Source organism: Mycothermus thermophilus, assembly GCF_041956435.1.
Source record: "Mycothermus thermophilus strain CBS 625.91 unplaced genomic scaffold VTJ04scaffold_3, whole genome shotgun sequence".
Taxonomy (NCBI): Eukaryota; Fungi; Ascomycota; class Sordariomycetes; order Sordariales; family Chaetomiaceae; genus Mycothermus; species Mycothermus thermophilus.
The window spans coordinates 1,038,442-1,058,885 of record NW_027191429.1 but is presented as its reverse complement, the minus strand read 5'-3'; the positions used below and the strand labels follow the sequence as shown (position 1 = coordinate 1,058,885).

At 58.3% G+C, this 20,444-nt stretch overlaps 8 protein-coding genes across 8 annotated transcripts; 4 read left to right on the top strand and 4 right to left on the bottom strand.

The window, feature by feature from the left end:
* Positions 1 to 456: 456 nt before the first annotated feature.
* On the top strand, positions 457 to 2,721 carry VTJ04DRAFT_4486 (uncharacterized protein; the record flags this gene model as incomplete). The annotated part of the gene is made up of 1 exon (XM_069362499.1): positions 457 to 2,721. The coding sequence occupies one exon, from the start codon at positions 457 to 459 to the stop codon at positions 2,719 to 2,721; it is 2,265 nt and encodes a 754-aa protein (XP_069219440.1).
* Positions 2,722 to 2,857: 136 nt separating this feature from the next.
* On the bottom strand, positions 2,858 to 7,042 carry VTJ04DRAFT_4485 (uncharacterized protein; the record flags this gene model as incomplete). The annotated part of the gene is made up of 1 exon (XM_069362498.1): positions 2,858 to 7,042. One exon carries the CDS (start codon positions 7,040 to 7,042, stop codon positions 2,858 to 2,860), a length of 4,185 nt encoding a protein of 1,394 aa, XP_069219439.1.
* Positions 7,043 to 7,889: 847 nt separating this feature from the next.
* VTJ04DRAFT_4484 (uncharacterized protein) lies at positions 7,890 to 9,112 on the bottom strand (the record flags this gene model as incomplete). Its single annotated transcript, XM_069362497.1, has 2 exons — positions 7,890 to 8,005; positions 8,068 to 9,112. 2 exons carry the CDS (start codon positions 9,110 to 9,112, stop codon positions 7,890 to 7,892), a joined length of 1,161 nt encoding a protein of 386 aa, XP_069219438.1.
* A 1,536-nt stretch (positions 9,113 to 10,648) lies between these two features.
* On the top strand, positions 10,649 to 12,036 carry VTJ04DRAFT_4483 (uncharacterized protein; the record flags this gene model as incomplete). The annotated part of the gene is made up of 4 exons (XM_069362496.1): positions 10,649 to 10,777; positions 10,839 to 11,071; positions 11,133 to 11,560; positions 11,639 to 12,036. 4 exons carry the CDS (start codon positions 10,649 to 10,651, stop codon positions 12,034 to 12,036), a joined length of 1,188 nt encoding a protein of 395 aa, XP_069219437.1.
* Positions 12,037 to 12,665: 629 nt separating this feature from the next.
* VTJ04DRAFT_4482 (uncharacterized protein) lies at positions 12,666 to 15,214 on the bottom strand (the record flags this gene model as incomplete). Its single annotated transcript, XM_069362495.1, has 2 exons — positions 12,666 to 12,905; positions 12,992 to 15,214. The coding sequence occupies 2 exons, from the start codon at positions 15,212 to 15,214 to the stop codon at positions 12,666 to 12,668; spliced, it is 2,463 nt and encodes an 820-aa protein (XP_069219436.1).
* Positions 15,215 to 16,266: 1,052 nt separating this feature from the next.
* On the top strand, positions 16,267 to 17,797 carry VTJ04DRAFT_4481 (uncharacterized protein; the record flags this gene model as incomplete). The annotated part of the gene is made up of 3 exons (XM_069362494.1): positions 16,267 to 16,535; positions 16,595 to 17,473; positions 17,578 to 17,797. 3 exons carry the CDS (start codon positions 16,267 to 16,269, stop codon positions 17,795 to 17,797), a joined length of 1,368 nt encoding a protein of 455 aa, XP_069219435.1.
* Positions 17,798 to 18,687: 890 nt separating this feature from the next.
* Positions 18,688 to 19,284, top strand: VTJ04DRAFT_4480 (uncharacterized protein; the record flags this gene model as incomplete). The annotated part of the gene is made up of 1 exon (XM_069362493.1): positions 18,688 to 19,284. The coding sequence occupies one exon, from the start codon at positions 18,688 to 18,690 to the stop codon at positions 19,282 to 19,284; it is 597 nt and encodes a 198-aa protein (XP_069219434.1).
* Positions 19,285 to 19,317: 33 nt separating this feature from the next.
* Positions 19,318 to 20,247, bottom strand: VTJ04DRAFT_4479 (uncharacterized protein; the record flags this gene model as incomplete). Its single annotated transcript, XM_069362491.1, has 1 exon — positions 19,318 to 20,247. The coding sequence occupies one exon, from the start codon at positions 20,245 to 20,247 to the stop codon at positions 19,318 to 19,320; it is 930 nt and encodes a 309-aa protein (XP_069219433.1).
* Between the last annotated feature and the right edge of the window lie 197 nt (positions 20,248 to 20,444).

Sequence of the window (20,444 nt, the reverse complement as noted above, 5' to 3'; positions counted from 1 at the left end):
GAAGCCGGGGAAGTGACGTTGAAAAAGACAGGCGGCTCTGAGACAGGGGTCAGGATCCATGGCTGAGACGGCAGGGGTTGCGATTGGTCAGGCACCCTGTTCTGAGACCCATCAGGACGGGATGTCACTTTACGTGACGGCTATCACCTCGTGTAATTTACCATGACAACGAGCACTCAAACGACGATCATCACCTCAACGTCCTGAGATGCATCCTAGGTCATTGGGCAGACCGGGAATTGCTATCTCTCAGGGTCTTCATATCTTATTCTTAGATGTGGGTGTTTGAATCAACTTCATACACGGTAACCAGACTCATATTTTCTCAATTTGTGTCGACTGCAAATTTTCCATCGTCGGCGTTTGTCGCTCTCATCACAACACACTGTTCATTGATGTGGCCCTAATTTGTACCTAGTTCAGGTAATCAATTCTGCCCATGAAGAGTTATTCGACATGGATCCAGACCAGTCCGTCAGCGGACTTAGTTCCGCTTCGACTCCGATGAGGAGTTCCATGTCCATGGTCCTCCGACAAATACGGCCCAATCCACCGCAACGAGGCGTCTCACACGAAATTGCTGAGAGCGACGAGGAAGGCGGCCTTGACAAAGAAAGCAACAACATTCAAGAAGTCGACGAGAATGGAAGTGACGCCGACGGCTCCGGCGCTGAGCTTGAACCACCACATCGCCGACTCTCCGTGTCCTCGAACAGCCTATACATACCCTCCGATGAGGATCCGCCTGTCTCGGTCAAAGCCGAACCCGGCACCCATCCATTCAGCATGGCCTCCATCACACACCAACGATCCAAATCATCCTCCTTCTCTCCGTACCGCGTCATCCCGCCAACCCCAACCCACTTCCGCCACCACTCCTACACCTCCCCGCGCAAACGCTCCCGCTCGTCCTCTCCCTCCGCCCTGACCGACCTCCCCACCCGTCCCGCCAAGTACCCTCGCACGAAGCCCTTCAACCACGGCTACCTCGCCCTGCTGAACGAGGACATCCTCTCTGCTGCCGACCACTTCACCCCGGCCGACCGCGACCCTTCCACCGGCGAGCTTCCTCCCGAGCACAACCTCCAACCCTCCCTGCTGGGCCTTACCTTCTGGTCTGAGACGGAAAAGGCGCTGTTCTTCGAGGCCCTCTCGCGTCTCGGACCTGCCGCGGATCCGGCCGCCATCGCCTCCCGCATCCGCACCAAGAGCCCCGTCGAGGTGGCTGACTACTTGTCTCTGTTGCGCGAGAGCGTAAAGAAGGTCTCGGAGGCGGGCAGAGGCGGCGGTGATAGCATCCAATCGGTGACTACCGCGGAGATACCCGCTGCGGTCGAGCTGAGCCAGGCATGCTGTGCTGCGCTCGAGGAGGCGGCTGATGTTGTGGCTGCGAGGCAAGAGTCGTATGAAGAAGGGGTGGAGAGGAAGAAGTGGGGGGATGAGGCGTGGTTGATTAGAAGGGAGAATTGGAGGGAGTTAGAGAGGGAGATGGTTACGAGGATGGGGGTCGGGGAAGCATCTGATCCCACCGGTGGTGGTGGTGGTGGTGGTTCGATGGATATTGATGGGCAGCCCAACAGGTTTAGCGACACTCCGGACATGAAGAGCTTGACTTTCTTCCGCGTCGGCGCCTGGCTCCGACTTAGCGAGCGTATTTTCATGAACTCCGCCGTGGACGACTACAACTGGGCTCGCCTACCCACCTCCATCACCACCAGCCAGAACACCAACACGAAGCCCCGACCGTCCATCCGCGCCACAGCCCTCGAAGATTTCTACGCTCTCACCGTCGAGGTGACTCGGCGCCTGGTGGCCGCGACGATATGGGTCTCGGAATCCCGTATCCGCGCTCGACGGATGCTGTATCCCGACGCGCGGTGGAGGGTGTGGAAGCAAGACGCCGAGGCGGCCGCGCTGTCATTGGGCTTAAAGACGAACACTCGCGAGTTCTGGGCCAAGTGTGCCCGGCGGCTGAGGTTGGGCGTCTACGACAGCGAGGATGAGGGGGAGGGGGATGGAGAAGAGGGATGGGAGCGCCAGGAGCGGGATCCGTTGTCATACGACGATGTGGAGAGGGCTCTTGGGCTGGAGGTTGAGGAGCGTGAGAAGGAAGAAGACGAGATGGATGAGCTGAACTACGACTCGGATTCGACGGAGGGCAAGAAGGATCTTGATCTCGATCATTCTGAGGAAGATGAATCAGACGCGGGATCCATTGAACTCGGCGGCATGACCGACCTTGGCGAAGAGGGTGACGACTATCCAGACTCGGAAGCCGAAGACCCGGTCGAGAAGGCGGCTGTCTACGGCGAGGCGAACGAGCTTCTGGCACACTCGGCCTTTGAGATCCCCAAAACCCGCTACGTCAAGGCTGCCGTGCGCAAGACGATCCGCGCCGAGCGGGCGCAGGAGGCCTATGCCGACATGGTGGACGCTCGCGCGTCCTATGCGGAGGAGAAGCGGTTGTGGACAATGCTGGGCAAGGCGCCGCCTCACGAGCTTGAGAAGCCCGTCGTGCCAGAGAGTGCGCCGAAGCTGAAAACGATGAGGAAGGTGGAGGATTTCGTGAGGATGTTCATGCGCACGCCCGAGGATGGGAAGGGGATGGCGGAGGCGGTGCCCAGTCGGTGGGAAATGGAGTATAAGCTGGTAGAGGAGGAAAGGAAAGAGGTGAAGGAAGAGGCAAAAGAAGAACAAGCTGTTGAGAAAGGGACGGAATAAGCTTGAGTTGATAGGATAGGATAGGTCCTGTACCTGAGATACCCAATTTCACACAAAATTAAGACACATCATGAACACAACTGACCCGATTCACCACTCGCCTAATTACTAACCCTCACTACCTGACCTACCTGACCTACACATTCCCAAACAACTCATCATACCTCGTCCTCCGATCCCAGACCACCTTCCCGTCGCTCTTCCGGCGGAAGTACAGGATCCGATGCTGCGGAATGAACTCCTCATCCGTCTGCTCCGCCTTCCACGCCGACAAATCCTTCTCCATGGCTCCCACAAACCGATCCTCATACCCCACCACATAATCGCTGCTATCTAACTGCGGATCCCACCGGATCCTGTTCATCGCGTCCGCCGCGGTGCGGAACTTGCGCGTCTTATCCGCCCGCAGATCCTTGACCGCGATAGGCTTCTTGCTTGAGCCCTTCTTGTTCTTCTTCCCGCCCTTGCCCGTCTTCTTCTTGCTCCCGCCAGCTCCCGGCTCGTCCGACTCCCTCCCGGAACCGGAACCCTCATCATCATCAACCGGCTGAAGCCCCGCAGCAGCGAGCGCCTCCTCTTCCTCCTCGGGATCTTCAACTTCCTCCTCGCCGGGGGTATACTCGCCCCACTCGCGGTTGTCCAGCTCCAGCGCGCCGAGCTCGTTGCGGGCGACTACGCTCGCGCCCAGCCAGCAGCAGCGCGGATCAAAGTAGCGCTCTTCGCCGCGGAGCTGGGCCTCGAAGCGCGCCAGCGCGGTGCGCAGCGCGCCGATCGCGTTTGAAACCTCTTCCCGGTCCATGTCGGGCCGCGCGCGTGAGAGGCCGATGAGGTAGCAGCCGGTGAAATCGCGGACGGCCGTCGCTTCTCCGTCTTCCTCTTCTTCCCCGGAACGATGACCAGCGACAGCAGCTGCCCCATCCTGCTGCTGCTGCTGCTGCTGCTGCTGCTGATCGCGCTCGACAAACCTCGCCGGCCAGATGCGCGCGTGCAACCCGGGCGCGCGGCGCTGCAGGTCCACCAGCAGCATCACGAACCGCGACTCGAGCCAGCCGAGCAGCTGCGTGCCGCGCGCGAGGCCGAGGCCCCAGTACTGCACGTCGATGCGGACGTAGGACGGGTGGGCGGCGAGGAACTCGTCGGCGGCGGCCGCAGCGGCAGAAGTCTTCTCGCCGTCGTTGCCGTTGCGCAGGAATTCCGACCACGATGACGGCACAGCTGGGACAGCACCTGACGACGCAGAGGACGAAGGGAACAAGGCGTCGCGCGCACGGGCAAGTTCCGCGGCGATGGTCTTTGCCGACGGCACGGACGCCGCCAGGGCTGTGTTCAGCGCCGGGGGGAAGTAGCCCAGGATCGCCAGCGGTTCGCGCGCTGTGCGGACGTAGGGGAGCCGCTTGCGGTGGAAGAACGGGTCGAAGGCGAGCTGCGTGGCCCAGTCGAATTCGGCGTAGTGCGCGAAGAATGTGGCGACGAGGTCCTCCAGGGACGGCGGCGGGCGGCGTGCGTTATCGTCATCTTCTGCGGCGGGCGGCGAGGGCGAGGCAACAAGCAGTTTGTACACCCTTGCGAGCAAGATGGCGATCTGGATCCCTGACAAATACCCAAACCGCGCGGAATAGATCCCGCGCGCCTTGGCCCAGGTTTTGATAAACCTATGTGCGGCCTGGAAGACGGCGAGGTCGGGCACCGACCGGCGGAGGTAGTCGAGATCGCGGGCCGCCTTGAGCTTGTTCAGCGTCTGCGGAGGCAGCGACCAGATCGGGTCCGTCGGCGGGGCGGCGGAGAGGACGTCGGGCCAGCGCTGCGCGACCGCCGCGGCCGGGCAGTATTGCAGGTCGACCTTGACGCCGCAGACCTCGAGCTCGAGCATGGTGCCCGTGTGGGCGCGCACGCGGCGGAGGATGCGCAGGTCGGCGCCCGAAGCGGCAGCCCGGCGGAGACGCTGGGATACGAGCGCAAAGAAGGTGTTGGCGCTGAAGGGGCCGATGCACATGACGTCCATGTCGGAGGAGGAAGTCCAAACGCCGAGGGCGTACGAGCCGACCGGAGTGATGACGAGGGCGGGCTGCTCGCGGGGGTTGGTGTTGGTTCCGGCAGAGGTGTCGAGGATGACTCGCTTCAGGAGCTCGAGGGCCTGTTCCCGCTTCGCGGCGTCCTCCTGGGTTGGGATGACTCCCAGCTCGGCGAGGGTCGCCTTGATGCTTCCTGGAGCCGACAGCTGCTCGGGCGCCTTGCGGAGGTTGACAAGAACAACCAAGCTGGCAATCTCCGGGGAGATCTTGCCCTCGTCCTTGGTCGTCTCCTCCTCTTTCGCTTCAACCTCTTGCTCCCCGGATTCGGACTCAGACTCCCGGACCTCCTCCTCCTCCCCCGGGTCCCGGATATCCATAACGCACCGAATACCCCAATGATCACTCGCAAACATCTCCTCGCCGCCCTTTTTCTCAGTTCGGAATCCAAACATATTAAACCCCTTAATCTCAAGCACTTCCTCTCCACGAACGAGAATTCGGTCATACCGCTGCGGATGCACACCGCCGCCAGCAGCCGCCATGGCAGCCGCGAGCTTGTTGGCTGCAGGTTCCCAGGTAGCGCCCTCTTCTCCCTTGCGCGCCTCCTCTTTATCCTCCTCCTCCTCGTCCCGTCCAGACGTAACTTGCCAAGCATCCTCCAACCCCGCCTCGACCAACAACTCATCGATGCTGGCAAGATGCTGCGCGCCCGACTCGGAAAGCGTCTTCTTCTTCACCGCGGCCGCGATCGACGCGGCCGAGGTGGTGAGGTTGAAGTCGCCCGCCAAAATCAAAGGGTGGTCCCGATACTCGGAAGCAATGTATCCCAGCAGCCGACGAATGTCGGACTTTTTGGCCGCGACGGCGCCGTCGGTCAGGCCCTGGCTGAGATGAACGGCAGCGAGCACCAACTCGGCCGGCGACCGCTCGTCATCGTCGTCAAAGTAACGCGCGACATCGTAAAACCGCGCAATAACCGCGCCCTTGTGCTTGCGATTCAGCGAAACGTAGTCCCAATCAAATGGCAGCTTGCTCAACACGACAATGTTGAGGTAGCTGGGCAGCGGTTCGACATCGCTCTGACCCGGCGGGCCGTGGGAGGAGTAGGGGTACGTGTCGCGGACGCGCGGATCGGCAAGAAGATGCGCAAGGAACCCGTCGGTGACCTCCTGGAGGACCAACACATCCGCCTCGGCGTCAGAGGCTAGGATGTTGTCCACCACGAGCGGATACCGCGCCCCGGATGCGGGATGCTCGAACTCGGCCAGCACGTTGTAGCTGGCCACGGTCAGAGTCGTCGGGTTCTCCCTATCGTCGTAGTCCTCCATAAACATCTGCGCCGCCGCGGAGAAGGGGACCCAGCGATCCAGCTCGTCGTTGAAGTAGTACGACTGCGTCGAGTACAAACTGTCCTCGGTGGCGGGGACGTTCGGGTCCTCCTCTTCTTCCTCCAGGGGCTCCGACGCCCAACTCCTCGAGACCGCCTCGCCCTCCTTCTCCTTGCCCAACTTCCCCGGATAAAACTCCTCCAACTTATCCAACTTCTTCACTGTCCCGTCCATGATGTTAACCGTCCCCCACAAGCGCATGACGCTCCCTCCAGGGGCAGCCGGATCCCTCTCCCTGATCAACACAGCAAGCTCCTCGACCGTCCACTCAAAGTCCGGCACCAGCCCGACTTTGTCGACCAAAAACTTGTGCGAATCCGACTTGGCATCCTCGCTCTGCGCAATCGTCATGTGCGGACTGAACGGCTTTCCGGTGGACTTCTTCTTCCCTGTCCTCCCCTCCCCATCTCCCTCCTGGCTGCCAAGCGCATCAACAACCACCTCCCTCAACTCCCTCAGCCCTTCCTCTTCTTTGGGCGCCAGGTAGATCGTATTCTCCCTCTTCCCCCGCTCAAACACGCCGACATGGTCAAGACAGACCTTCAACTTTGGCCTGTCTTTCTTTTCCCCCTCTTCGTTGCCTTTGGCAGTCCGCTGACGAAGCGCCTCCCCGACGCGGGAGACGGCCGCATCAAGCAGCTCGGGCCGCACAAAAGGGTAGACGAGGTTGATGTGCGGCGGCCATTTGAGATAGGCCTTGTCGTAGAGCGAGCGGAGGCGGTCAACCCGCTTCCAGAGGTAGCGGTTGGGAGGGACGACGGCGAGGGCGGTGGCTGTGGAGTTCAGGTCCAAGGGGTGTGAGGTTGGGATGTGGATGGTGCGGGAGTGGGGGTTGGGGTTGGGTTTGGATGATGATGATGATGATTTGGAGTCGCTGGTAGCGGCAGTGGTAGTGGTGGTGGTTTCGCCGGTGGTCGCCATGGTGTGGTATCGGATTTTCTGATGATTTCCCTTCTTGGTCTGAATGGTGATGGTGGTGAAGAGAGGACGAAGTGGCTGATGAGTGGTGGCGCAGTCGACTTGGTGGACGAACCGTTTGCGAACTCCGAAGGGTAATAGTCAGAACTGTGGAGGAAATGGCTGACGAAGAATCGATGCGCCGGACTTCATGAGCAGATAAATATGTAAATTTGAACCCATTGATGAAAAACAATCTCATGCTGTGAGAATCCAGCCCCTTGCTGCGTTCCTGGCGACTGTGAGATGAAGGTGAGGCTGAGCTCCGGCGAGGTGTCATACATCTTGCTTGGCTCTCTCCGGTGACTCACCTGGCGAATTAGCGGGAGAGCTCAGGGCTTTTAGCGGACTTGGCTGCATGAATAGGCATTTGGGTAAACCGAACCTGGGTAGAACTGATTCTTGAAACCGTTCCCAAAAACATCAGAGGACTATGTATGTACATCATCGGAGCATGTCTGTCCATTCCCATGCAATGCATCAAGTATTGGGTTAGTGTCTGGCAGAGTGGCCGAGGATGGAAGCGACCTGTATCATCCAATCGAGAACTTTTCAACTTGGACCAACACTCTAGAGGCGAAGAGCACGTACATCATAGTGTGCTACATTGATCTCACCCTGGATATTTGGGAGGACAACTTGAAGACATACACAGGAAGTAGCATGCCATGCCATGAATAGACATTACTACCCGACTCATTCATTCCCTTCGGATATATGGTCAGGTATCCGATTACTGACCAATCCCTGAAGCAATACCTCTTCCAACCGTGTAAACGTAGCTCCCCTCATGTTTGCCTTTACGCTTCTTTCACGATGTTTGAGACACGGGCTGGCCAGTCCAGTCCACTTCCGCCGCCGCCCCTTCCATGATGATATCGAGCTTGTCTTCATTGGTGACCCAGCCTATCCGTTTGGACGCAATAGCTGCACGCAGTTAGTTAGTCCGTAGCAAGAGACGACGCACACAAGATGAGAGGCAAACATACCATAACGAATCGGCTCCCTCCATTCCTTCCACCACGTCTCCTCGCTCTGCACGGCACATCTCCTCCCATCGTCTCCAGGGTCACTGCCCCGTGGTATGTTGGCAAAGGGCCACACAGCCTTGACCACCTCGTACCTCTTCTTCCCCGCGAAGAAACCCGTGACGCTCGTGATGAACTTGTTTACCTTGTCTGGGCTCTGGACCACGACGCGCGTGTGCGTCGTCGGGAACGTCACCGTCACGGTGCCCGGGTAGCGCATGCTCGCGATAAGCTTGCGGATCTGACCCTCGATCCAGTCGGCGTCGAAGTTGACCACGAGACGCTCCAGAACAAAAACCTTGACGCTGGCCGAGTCGGCAACATATTTCGCTGCCCAAGCTTCCAAGCCACTGCCACTGCTGCCGTCGCCTCTACCACCCCCGCCGCCATCGCCGAGGTCGGGCTGCGTGGACGGTTTGGTCCCTCCGCGATATGCAAGCTCCCCTGGAGCGACGCAGCGGATATAGTCCATTCGCTGACGGGGATCGTCTGGAACGAGCAGTGGGAGCAGGTTGAGCTTGATATCGAAGTCAGTGCTCCCGTTGCTGTTCACATTGTAACGTTTGCCAACGACACGGATTTGCAGCTTGGGTGGGATGGTGGCTTGCTGGCGGACCAAGGCAACCAACGCGGCAGCGTTGGACGACAAGTGAGCCGCCGTCGTCTTGATAGTGGTCTTGTCCGCGGATAAATCGAATAATGGTGGCCTGTACAGGCGGTAGTTTAGGGCGGGCAGGCCGGGATACCGGATGGGCTGATCATCTTGAGATCCTGGGGATGGGGGTACCTGAACTGGGGTGACGGGTCCGGAGTACGGAGGCGGAGTTGGTACCCGGGTGACCGCGAAGGACGGACCCGGAGTTGATGATGAGCTATACTCGAGTTCCTCTTCTGTCATGGGCACGGCGTTGCTCCCAGAGACCGGGGTCTGGCTCGGGGTGGGCTGGGGCAGTTCCTGCCACCGACCCTTTTCCGCGGCTGAGAGGGATGGCCCGACAGCAGCCATGGCTGATTCCAGAGGATGGCTGAGGATGGATTAAGGTTTTGTTGTGACGGCTTGGCTTTGTCTCGTGTGGGTGTGGGTGAGACCCGGAGAGTGTGGAGATGATGACTCCGTCTCGGCGTCCGGAACCCGGTGGCGTGACGGAGATGAGAAATAGTTATAGGACACAGCAGAGGGAACTACTCCCTATGGAACCGGCTCACGAGAATAGAGATGGCGGTTGTTTATTTCTTGCCTAAGTAATAAAGACACTGACGACAGCAATCGACCTTGGGCTCATGGATGTACTCGGCAGGAGATCAAGCCTCGGAGTCTGGATGCCGTGTACCATGGTGGCGCAGCAGCCTGACCTGACTGCCTTCGCTCTGCGCAGCTCAGTCGAGCTAGCAACCGGGACAGTTGGCGCAGACAGCCCGAGCCATCAGCGGCGCAGTGGGCCAATCAGGTCACTGTCGGGGCTGGCAAGCGCTGGCATGGAGCGTCGCATCGCGTCGAGCAACGTCAGGGAGGCCGCCAGAAGCTGCTTTGCTGTCGCTGTTGCTGGTTTGTGTCAAGATTATGAGGTTTTCAGGGAGTGTTTTGGAGATGTAAAATGGTCAAAAACATTGATGCAAATCTGCGGGCCGGGAATTCTCGTTGTCATCTTGATTTGCGAACAAGACGCAGAGGACATGGATGCAAATGGACATCAGCGGATGAGAATAGAGACGGGACGAGGTGAAAGCAGAGACTGGACCTCGAAACCGTTGAGGTGAAAGTGGAAAAACCAGGTCACCCTTTCCCTTCAGGTTTCCAAGGTTGTCAAACCCGAGCAACCTGCCAGGAAGGAGCTTCACGGGAAGAGTGGATCTGCACCACCGTGCTGGGTCCTTAACCGCCTAAAGAACCTGAACCTTCTTCAACGGAGAAGCAACCTGAAGCTGGAACACAACCTGACCTCGTGGTTTTTTTCTCCGGGATCGTCTCTTCAAACACAAAAATATCTCCTGGCTTGCAGATCTCCCAAGTTTTACCCGCCAGTTGTTGTTGGCAGCGCCCGAACCGCCGCGCGGATCTCTGCGAGTCTGTCGACCCGTCGACACCAAACCAAGCCTGGCGAGTTGAAACAAACTCACCTCAAACGGCTTCGCACCCTGCGTCTCGCGTGGCCCACCCCACCGCTAAACACGGCCCTATCAAACCGGACCTCCCCTTGTGGCTGCAGCACCCGCCCCGGCTTGCCGATCTCGTCGCGCGACGGCTTGTTTCGTCACCACCAGATGATCAGAGAGAATGTGGGGGAGGGTAGGGGCTGCTAGTCGTGACAAGTTTGGATCTGTGCAGCGCCAAGTAAACACAACGCATGCGAGGCGATTGCAACAAAAGGGGTCCTTGTCACCCTCGAGTCAAGAGTCCAGCGGTGATGTGTCCTGACCACCCTTCTCTTGTGTTCTTGATCACAGAATCAAGGACACAACGTCCCGGGGTTTCGGGACGTCTTCCATCATGTTTTTTTCTGTGTGACAGTGCTGAAACCATGAGGCCATCATCCGCACGAACATGGCCGTGGTCAACCTTCTCCGAGCCTGGTTGCTTGTTGTAGAAGCCCCGGTGGCCGCCATTGTCGTCTTTTCATCCGTCTCCGTCGCCGGCCCGGCATCGGTACCGTCCATCCTGGCCATCGTTGCCGTGAGTTTCATGTCAAATCTCATCAGCCACCGCCTTGAGCTCACACTAACAAAACCACAAGACCGTCCTCCACATCCTCTTGTGCATCTTTTGCTGTGCCACTCGGTCACAAGATGGCACGCACTATATCTGGGTATCCATCGCCTGGCTGGTGGCATGTGCCGGGCTCTGGAGCGGCCCGGCCTACTTTCTCGGAAGGTTTTTGACCCATCCCGAGGACCTGAATCCAGAAAGACCGAAAGGGGCTCTCGAGGTCTGGGTGCAAGTGGGATGTGCTATGTCGTTGTTGAGCTTGTGAGTTCCGCACTTCTTCGCTGCATGTAGCACCTATGTGCGAGAAGCTAACGAATCCCAGCTTCATCACCACAGCCCTCATCGCCCTCTCACTCGCAGCTACCCGCCGGCCATCGCAGCCAGATCTGCCGGAAAAGCCCGGGAGCTCCTCATCATCCGACTCTGAAGCTCTCCCTCCACCACCTCCTCCACCACCACAACTCCCATCTCTCAGCCCCCTCCAACGCCAGCGCATCTCCTTCCCCTTCTCCCGATCCTCGCGCTCCTCCCGCTCTCAACGAAGCAGCCGGCATGAGCGCCGCACCGTCAGGCTGGTCACTCCGAGCTCCAGCTCGCCATCCACCAATCTTTCCTCCACTCCTCCCACCCCACCGCCCAAGCCTCCCGGCTATCAACCCCGGCCGCCAATGCCGTGGTACTTTGCCGTCATCACGCATCCTTCTCTTCCGCCAAACAGGGTCAACCTGATCCTCGCCCTTTGTCACCTTCGTAAGTCCTCCATCCACTTACCGAACCTAACTCAAACTCTTTGTCTCCTGTACTGTCTGCTAACAACCCCCACCACAGAATTACCAGAAGGCAACTTCCCCGCGACCCCTCTCCTCTCCCACCTTCTTTCGGCCTGGACAAACCGCCCCATTCCCTTATCCTCCGGGTCTGGATCCTCGGGATCCTCCGGGTCCGGTTCCGGGTCCTCTGGTAGTACAGGCACGGAAACCCCCGGCGCCACCGCCCTCGCGCACGCCTGCTTGACCGATCTCTGCCAAACCATCTGGCAGGCGCAGCGGGAAGGCACCGAGGGCTACGTCCTGACCGAGGAGGAGCTGTGGAGCCTCGAGAGGGTGGGATGGGACCTCAAGTGGGTGGCGCCCAGGATCGAGCTGGCGGGGAGGTGGTTACGGGATAGGACGGAGGGGTCAACGGGGTCGTCGCAGTCGCGGGGAAAGCCTTCGAGGAGGCGGTAGGGGTCATGAATGAGTTATGAGTGGGTGGGTGGGAAATGATGGAAGGGGAGATGGGTATTGGTATTGTTTAATGTTTGGTTTTTGTCTGTACTTGTAATTGTACTATATTTGTTTCTTGGGAGTCGGATATAGGGGGGGTTGGTTTGGATGAGATACCTAGGGGTAGCGTGGCGTTTTGGTTTTTTTGGTTATGATGAGCATTGCATGGACTCATAGAAGGATGAGCTTGGGAGGGTTCGGGAGACCGGAAGGAGTTAGCATACTTCGATTATGACTTAACAATTTACACAGAATGAAGACTTCATGATGTGCGACTTTCATTTGCCTGGAACACAAAACCTCGGACATTCATGACGTGGAAATCTTCTCCCCCTCCTTTCTATTCCCCATCAAACTCGATTCTACAATGCAAGCCTGTCTTCCCACTATGAAATGAACCAACTCCCATCATGACGACATGCGCACTCAACAACTCCAACCTCAATCTTCATCCGGGTATCACGTCCACCCTCGGTATGCATGCACCTCAAAACCCACTATCATGCCAGCCCCCACCCACCAGAACAACGTCCTCGCAAACTTATCAAATGCTCTAATGAGTCCTCAAACACCCCAATGAACCTTGTCTATCAAACGGACCCCGCCAAATCCTCCCGCTGCTCGTGCTGCTGAGCCTCATGCGCCGCCATCCGACACACCTTCTTCATAAGAGTGCGCGGCGCCAGGCGGCCCGTCATGAGCTCGAACGCCTCGATGGCCATCTCTGCGACAACCTCGAGCCCGTCGACCACGGTCCAGGCCGGGTGCGTGGTCTCGCGGAGGGCGCGGATCTGCTCGACGAGGGGAGTGATGACGGGTTGGTAAGCGAGCTGGAATAGACATCACAACGTTAGCGGTCCACGATATCTAACAGGGAAAGAAGAGAGTCACCGAGTCGGTAAAAGGGAGTGCTCACCTCCACCACCACACCCCCCGTCGGACTCCTCAGCCAGTCCAGCGGCATGACGAACCTCGCGGGCGGGTTATCTCCCGTGGCGTTGGCGGGCACGCACGACACCACCATCGTCGGCAGCTGGAACCCGGCCGGCCAGGGGTCGTTGAGCGACCGGATCACGCGGCAGACCTCGCGAGGAGCCGGCAGCGGCGGCGACACCGGGCTCCCCCCCGATGCAGATGCGCTTCCATTTCCGTTTGGACTCTCCGCGTTCTTGGCTTGTGAGCTTCCATGCGCCTGCGACGCGGCAGCGGCAGCCCAGTCGTTGAAGTGCTTCGCCACGGCCTCGGCGTGGGCGACGGTGCGGTTGTAGATAAAAATATTCCTACACCCGAGCTGGTACAGGGCGTAGATGGCGGCGCGGGCCATGCCGCCTGCGCCGACGACGAGGCCGGTGGTCTTGGATGGTTGGACGTGGTTGCGCGGGCTGATGGTCCGGCGCAGGCACGTCATGATGGAGCTCCAGTCGGTGTTGTCGCCATAAAAGTCGCGCGCGGGCCCCGCCGTGTTGCGCGCGTTGGCGTGGTCGAGGATGGCCGAGGTCTTGCCCCGCAGCGGCAGCAGCACGTTGACGGCGCCGATGACCGTCGCGTGGTGGCTCTTGACACTGAGCTGCGGCATGATTGCAACTTTGAACGGGGCCGTCAGGCTGGCGCCGCCAAACGTGTTGCTGGAGCAGATCTGGTTGAGGCTCTCGAGCATGGAGCAGTTGACGGCCTGGAAGCTGTGAGGCATGCCGCAGTAGCGGTAGGCGGCCGTGTGCATGCCGGGAGAGAGTGAGTAGGAGACGTTGGACCCGAGGACGTAGAACTGCAGCGGAGTCAGGATGAACTGCTGAAACTGCAGCTGCAGCGAGTGGTACGCAGTCGAGACGACGGCGAGGTGCTCCCTCTCGCTTTCCATGTCGGGGTGCTTGACAGGCCCGAAGATGCGCGTCTGCAACGGCGTGCGCACGCCGAGGATCGAGTAGTCGTAGGCCACGAGAAGGGGCTTGGGGTCGGGGATGGCCTGGTTGAGGCGCATCTTAAAGTCGACAAGATACTCGGCGGGGCTATTGTTGGCGCAGAATCGCACCATGCGGACAATGTCGCAGCCAAGGTCGCGCGCCCGCTTGTAATTCTCGATCTGCTGAGGATGCTGCCACGGAAGAGCACTAAAACCCGTGTACCAATAGTTCCCGATCACCTTGGAGCGGCCGCGATTCTGCAAAACGTGGCGCACCAACGACTCGTCGCGCTGGAGATCAACGCTGATGTACTCGACGCCGAGACGAAGGCCCAGTTCCAGCAGCCGCATGTCCATCGGGTCCTTCTCGTCCGGTGGGCGTCGCCGCTCGCCCCGGGGTTCTTCCTCGACGTGATAGATGATGGGAACACACAGTTTCCGGCGGATCAGAGCCACCTGCCGCGCGATGACGTGGTCAACGTCGTCGGGCCAGTGGTCGATGATGAGCTCGACGCAGTCTCCGCGGGCCTCGAAGTCTTCCCATGCTAGTTTCATGTCCATCAGATACGACAGACGAAGGCGGAGCGCGTACGAGTAAGAACGGAATTCGGGAGGGATCGAGGCGACGGAGAAGGGGCTCTCGATAAACGCCTTGGTTGCGCCACGACCGGTAATGATGTCGAGGAAGCGCGCAAAGTCTTCCTGGACAGCCAGTAGTTGAGCGGGAGCTCTGCCATGACCAGACTCGGAGACGCGCAGAGCCGCCGAGGAGTCATCAAGCAAGTTGTAATATTCAAAGTTGGAGCAGCCTCTGTGGCGGACGTCGGCGGCCAGCAGCTGATGGGCGTCCATGCCGTCTAGAAGATTGATGATGGCCTCCCTCTCGCGGAAGACGTAGATCACTGGGTTTGTTTTGGCATAGTCTCGCAAGGCATTCTGAGCCTCATCGCTGAAGCTGCTCATGCCGCACTCGATGATACAACCGGTCCGGTTGTCCCCCAACATGCGCTTGAAGACGTCGATGTCCCGGCGGGCAAACTCATCTTTGCCATGCTGAGCGAGGTACTCGCCGCGCTTCAGGCCGGTGAGCTTTTCGAAGTACTGGTCCTCGCTGACCAGGCGCCGTCGAAGGTGCAGAGCGCCGATGAACCCCAAGGTCCGCTTGCCGGCCCCGCGGCAGCCGACGAGGATGATGGACGCATTGGGGTCAAAGAGACGCTCGTTCTTTGGGGGAGCCATTGTCGGGTAGGACACCCTTCCACAATGAATCCCACGAGCGGTTGTGAGCTCGGGGATGTGAATTGTCGATAAGCAGTCCCGGTTGGGTGTAAGCTATCATGAAAACGAGGATGTTGATAAAGAAGGGAATGATGGTCGATGCCGGCCGCTGTTGTCAAGCTGCATTGTTTCAGGACCCGCTGGGGCTTCCCATCGACATGTTGATGTCGTCGCGGACATTGGGGTAAGAGGCAAACAATTATGAACAAAATGATGGAAGTTAGCCTTAGGATACCCAACCGCGGATACCGTCGTTTGATGTCGATACGGTCGGCAGATCAGTCGGGAATAGTGCATCGGGAAAAATGTAGACCCTCGTTGTCGTCGGCGGGGCAGCCGAGGGGCGCGATTACAGAGCATGGAGATCCCGGTGGGTGTTGGAGAAGGCGGAACAATTGTAACGTAATACAGAGAACGTGACGATGAAAACAAAATGCGGGGCATTTTATTCGTCAATTGGAACAGCCATGGGGGTTGGCTGACGAATATTACAATACCTTACTTACGCCACTCAATGCACCTTTCATGCACTTCCAAGTGTCTGTACTATGGTGATTTCTGCCGCCCTACCTTTCAAATGCAATTACGGAAGGCCATTGGGCTTTAGAAATACTCTGACTCAATGGGCTTATACTGCTGTACTTCAATCTAAATCTGCGTTCTCAGTGTACACTGGTGCCGGCTGTTGCAGAACTGGTACAAAACTCCCGGCGGCGCCAAGCCCACCCCCACCTTGCCCCAACTTCCAGGTTCCCCGGAATTCATATGGATTGTAAGCGCGGAACATTCACTCATCCTTGTCACGTTTCCTCAGGTACATCCGCGACCGACAGCTTGATCCGCGATCGCCAATATCCAACAGTGTGATCTCGCTGGGTACTTTTCTGCTCACTCAGGTCACATTTTCATTTGTTTTCCTCGAATTGCTGAGTTGGGCCATTGCACTCCCTCATTCCATCCTCCATCCTCCACTTCAGACAAATCGATCCTATGGAGGTCGACTCGCCGTGAGAATGGACTTTGCTGCGCTGCCCACAGCAAACGGCCATGAGAAGGCCGATGCTGTGCCAGTCGCAATGACCAAGGCAGCCAGCGAGGAGGAAATTACACACCACGCCAAGGGCACTCACAAGGTCGCGGACACCCGGAATGTCGCGGACACTTCCCCAACCCCGACGGATCCCACTCCGACTCTGCCCCCCGGCCCGGCTAGCGACACCGGGGCGGATGCCGGGAGCGATGTTCCTGCCAACCCTCGGAAGAGAAAGAAGGCCTCTCGCGCGTAAGTTTCTGGGCAGCTGTACTCGATTTATGCCTCTTCTTCGCTCACAAACCTTTCAGGTGCGACTTTTGTCATACCAACCACCAGCCCTGCGACAACGGGAAGCCCAAGTGCTCCGTGTGCGTGAAGCACAAAAAGGAATGCACTTACAATCGGCCCACAAAACGTCGTGGTCCTCAAAAGGGCTACCGCACTGCTCTGAATGTGTACAAGGAAGCCGCGGCCGCCTGGGGTGCCGTCCTAGCTGCTATTCCCGGCCTCGACGACATCATCGAAGGCCACCTCCGCGCCGCAACGGGCCAGAGCATCATTGACACCATCAAGGACACCTCGCAGCAGGATGAGATGATCAAAGTGTGGCAGCAGAGTGCCGTCCATCTCGCCATCTTCGGTTACAACGGCCCAGCCCCGGGGACAGCAAGTGCTGCCGCGGCCGAAGACGAGAATCCCGATGCTGCAGGTGACAGTCAGCCGAGTGCCGACAATGCCGCTGCAGCTGATGATAGCTCCAGCAAGCAGAAGGCAGCGAAGCAGCCCAGCACCGTTAGTCCGGATCTCACCAAGCAAGCCAGACATCGCAGGGAGCGGTCGACGTCGATTACCAATGTTCAGACGAACCTTGTTACTCCTCAAGTTGGGATGAATCCCGCGATTCCTGCTCAAGCTGGGATGAAAGCTCCAGTTCCGACGGCTCCCATGAGCTTCGACTATCAGCACCATCTCATCTTCCCCTCGGGCTACGCCGCTCCTTCGGCAACGATGCCTTCCCTCCCGCCGATCCATACGACTCCGACCCTGCCAACTGACGTTTTTGCCCCGCTCCATCCGAACTATCATCCTCACCCACCTCCGTCGTCGTACTCAGGTCGTCAAGTCCAGTCCCAGCCGCAAGACCTGACGTTGTCAGATCTCGTGGCTAGGGACGCGGAATCTCAATTGTGAGACCTCTCCCCTACACAGAGATCTCTCCTCTTTGTTGGCCTTCAATCCCCCTCGGCCTCGGTAGAAGAAGAGGAGTATTGAGACAGGATTAATTGCACAGGGCGGCTCGCACCTCCCGCACGCTTGGATCCCTCGGCTTCGCCTCGGACGAAACCATCACAGATTTCTATGCTATGGGCGAGAACCCAGACCCGGTCCCCGACGAGTCGTCTCGCGATCCCGATTTCGATCCATCTCTCGGCACCGAAGACGAACAGCGCGCATATTATGAGTTGCTGATGGGACGAAAGTTCTCGAGCGACCGATCGACGAAGCACTGAGCGACGGAGAGATGTTTCGACTGATAACTGATGCACTTAGTTGGTCTGATCCAGCGCTATGGGATCAGCATGGGGGAAAGGAAATTGTAATGTTTGTTGTCCTGTTCATTTTTCACCGTTTTCCAGCTTTTGCAGTCATTGTTGCACATAGTGAGGTAGTTCTTCATCCCCTCCCAGCTCATCAGACGTCTAGTTGTCTCACGGGGAGAGTGGCTCACCACTCGCACTCAGACAGGATATAGAGGCGTCTGTTCGGATACGATACCCATGATACCCGCCCCCCTCTCGGGAGGCACACTGGTTTGTACATTATATGGAGCGTGGGTCAGCCTGGTTTTGGGATGACACGGGATTGTTGGGGACATCTGGAAACTTTCGGCTTCTCCTTGGCCACGATACATAGGTATCATAGGGAAAACTGTACCATAGGCACAGGAAGGTCCTGGATCTGAAATGGTATACTGGTTGAGCTTTCGGATGGGTCATTGGCTAAAACCTGAGGCCTGGCCTCAGGAGAATTCGGGTTTACAACACCTTGGCCGTCGTGAATCGCGAGCCGCTCGTAAATGAGGCCACAATTCCCAACATGCCACCACACTTATGCTTCTACCGGCTCAGGAGACGGTGAGCTGCGAAATGGAACATCATGGATCACAGGTACTTGTTGCATGGACCAAGTCAGTTCACCCAACCAACCGCGAAGTGGCCAGTGTGTCCTGTGGCTGAGGCTTCCTGGGAGGCGGAGCGACCTGCAATATGCAGGTCAAGGCTACGAGGTAACATCCATACTTAACGTCCATCTTTGCCAGCCTGGGATGCTCACTTCACACCTCCAATCTCACACCTACCTTCGCATAGAAGCTCGGACTCTGTAAGGTGTTCTCAACACGATGCTTGAATCTGCCCGCAATTTCATCGGCCGCATCCTCCACGGGCGAGACGCCCTCGATTTACTGCCCCCTCACAAGTCTCCATCGGTAGCATGGCTCCTGGCCCACCGCGAGGAATGTCGCGGCAAGACCGCCCTGTGCGAAGGGACCACCCCTCTTGCGTCGTTGTACCGCATGTACGAATACATCGTCACCGACTCCACCATCGGCCTGCGGAACGAGATCGAATTCTTCTTCAACAAGAACGGACCGGCGTGGTCTGTCGCGGAAATCCCCGACCCAAAAGACCCGGATCCGGAGCGCTACGCCATTCTGGCCGTCTTGCCATCCTACTTGGTCATGGCCTTCAACCGGCTGATTGAGATGGGCCTGCCGCGGGGGGCCCCGGGCATCATCACGCCTGAGATGGAACAGGAGTTGAGGAGCCGGCCTAGAGTGCTGGAGCGGGAACCGAGCTGGGCTTCTCAGGTGCCCGCGCTGGAGGAGAGGTTGGTCATACCGTATGATGATGATGGCAAGACCCCGGAGGAGGTGAGGAGCGAGAGGTTTCTGGAGAAGAATATCCTCGTCGCGGAGCCGCATGTGTTGTTCGTGTAATAATTAAAGCTGCTGCGGAGGGGCTAGTATTACTTAGATGATCACTTTGATCGGTCTCCTTCGCTCCTCATCCCGAAGCCCGCCGACTACCGCGGCGTTGACGAGCAGACACCGGGCTTCGAGCGGAAGACGGAGCATGGATCGTACAAACTCAACCGCGGCGCGGAGAAGGTTCCACAGTCCGCCACGGTCTTGGACGGTACGTTCATAAATCCCTTGCAAGTCGTCAAACCGCAGCCATTCGGTCCCATGGCCCTCATGAACATGTCCAAAGACGTGCAACCTCGGCCGGACGCGCCACAGCTCGCGTAGCAGGTGCTGGCAGCCTATGCCTTGCAGATCCAGATGCGCTTTGGGAGGGCCGTGGGTGACGAGAATGTCAACATCGTATGGCACGGTTCCTCTCCAAACATCTCTGATGCGAGGATACTGGAAGGCCCAGTTGCCGTGGCTCGGTGACCAAGGACTTCCGTAGACACGCAGCTGCCGGCCATTGCCGCAGGTGACGGTGGTTGAGGAATTCTCCAGGTATATGATGTCTCCCCATCGGAGAGATTCACGGTCCGCCACGGCGTCTTCTGCCGTTCTTCCAGGTCGTTGACCATCACAATCTGGATCGAGTAAGAGATCGTGATTCCCAGCGACCACGATCTTGATGGGGTGTGGTTGGCTGCTCAACCAGTCTAACTGGACCTGAAGTTCACGCAGAGTCCCGGACTGTGTGAGATCACCGGCGTGGATGAGAATGTCGCCCTCGGGGAGGACAGGTTGGTTGTTGTGTGTGTCGGAGACGCAAACCACAGAGACGGGATTGCTATGACGCTGAGAGGGAATGCGCTGACGCCATGTGTAGAGGGCCCGGACAAGAAAGACACAGGGCTTTGCAAGAAACTGCTCCCATAGACTGGGCCGTCGTCGGCGGAGCAGCACGTCGAGGCCGTTGGTGTTGTTGAACAGGGCCATGAGGGGGAGTTGAGGAACTTGCTAAGTCTCTGGGATTTGGTGGCTCACTTTAATGGTAGGGGAGGTTCTTCGGGAATGGGGGGTTTTTATCCCAAGGAGTAAAGGAGACACGATTGCATTTTGCCAATCCATCTGCTGCTCCAGGCAGCACCTTTGGGGAAACGTCGTCAGTTTCCTGTTCTCCGGTCAGCCGGAAC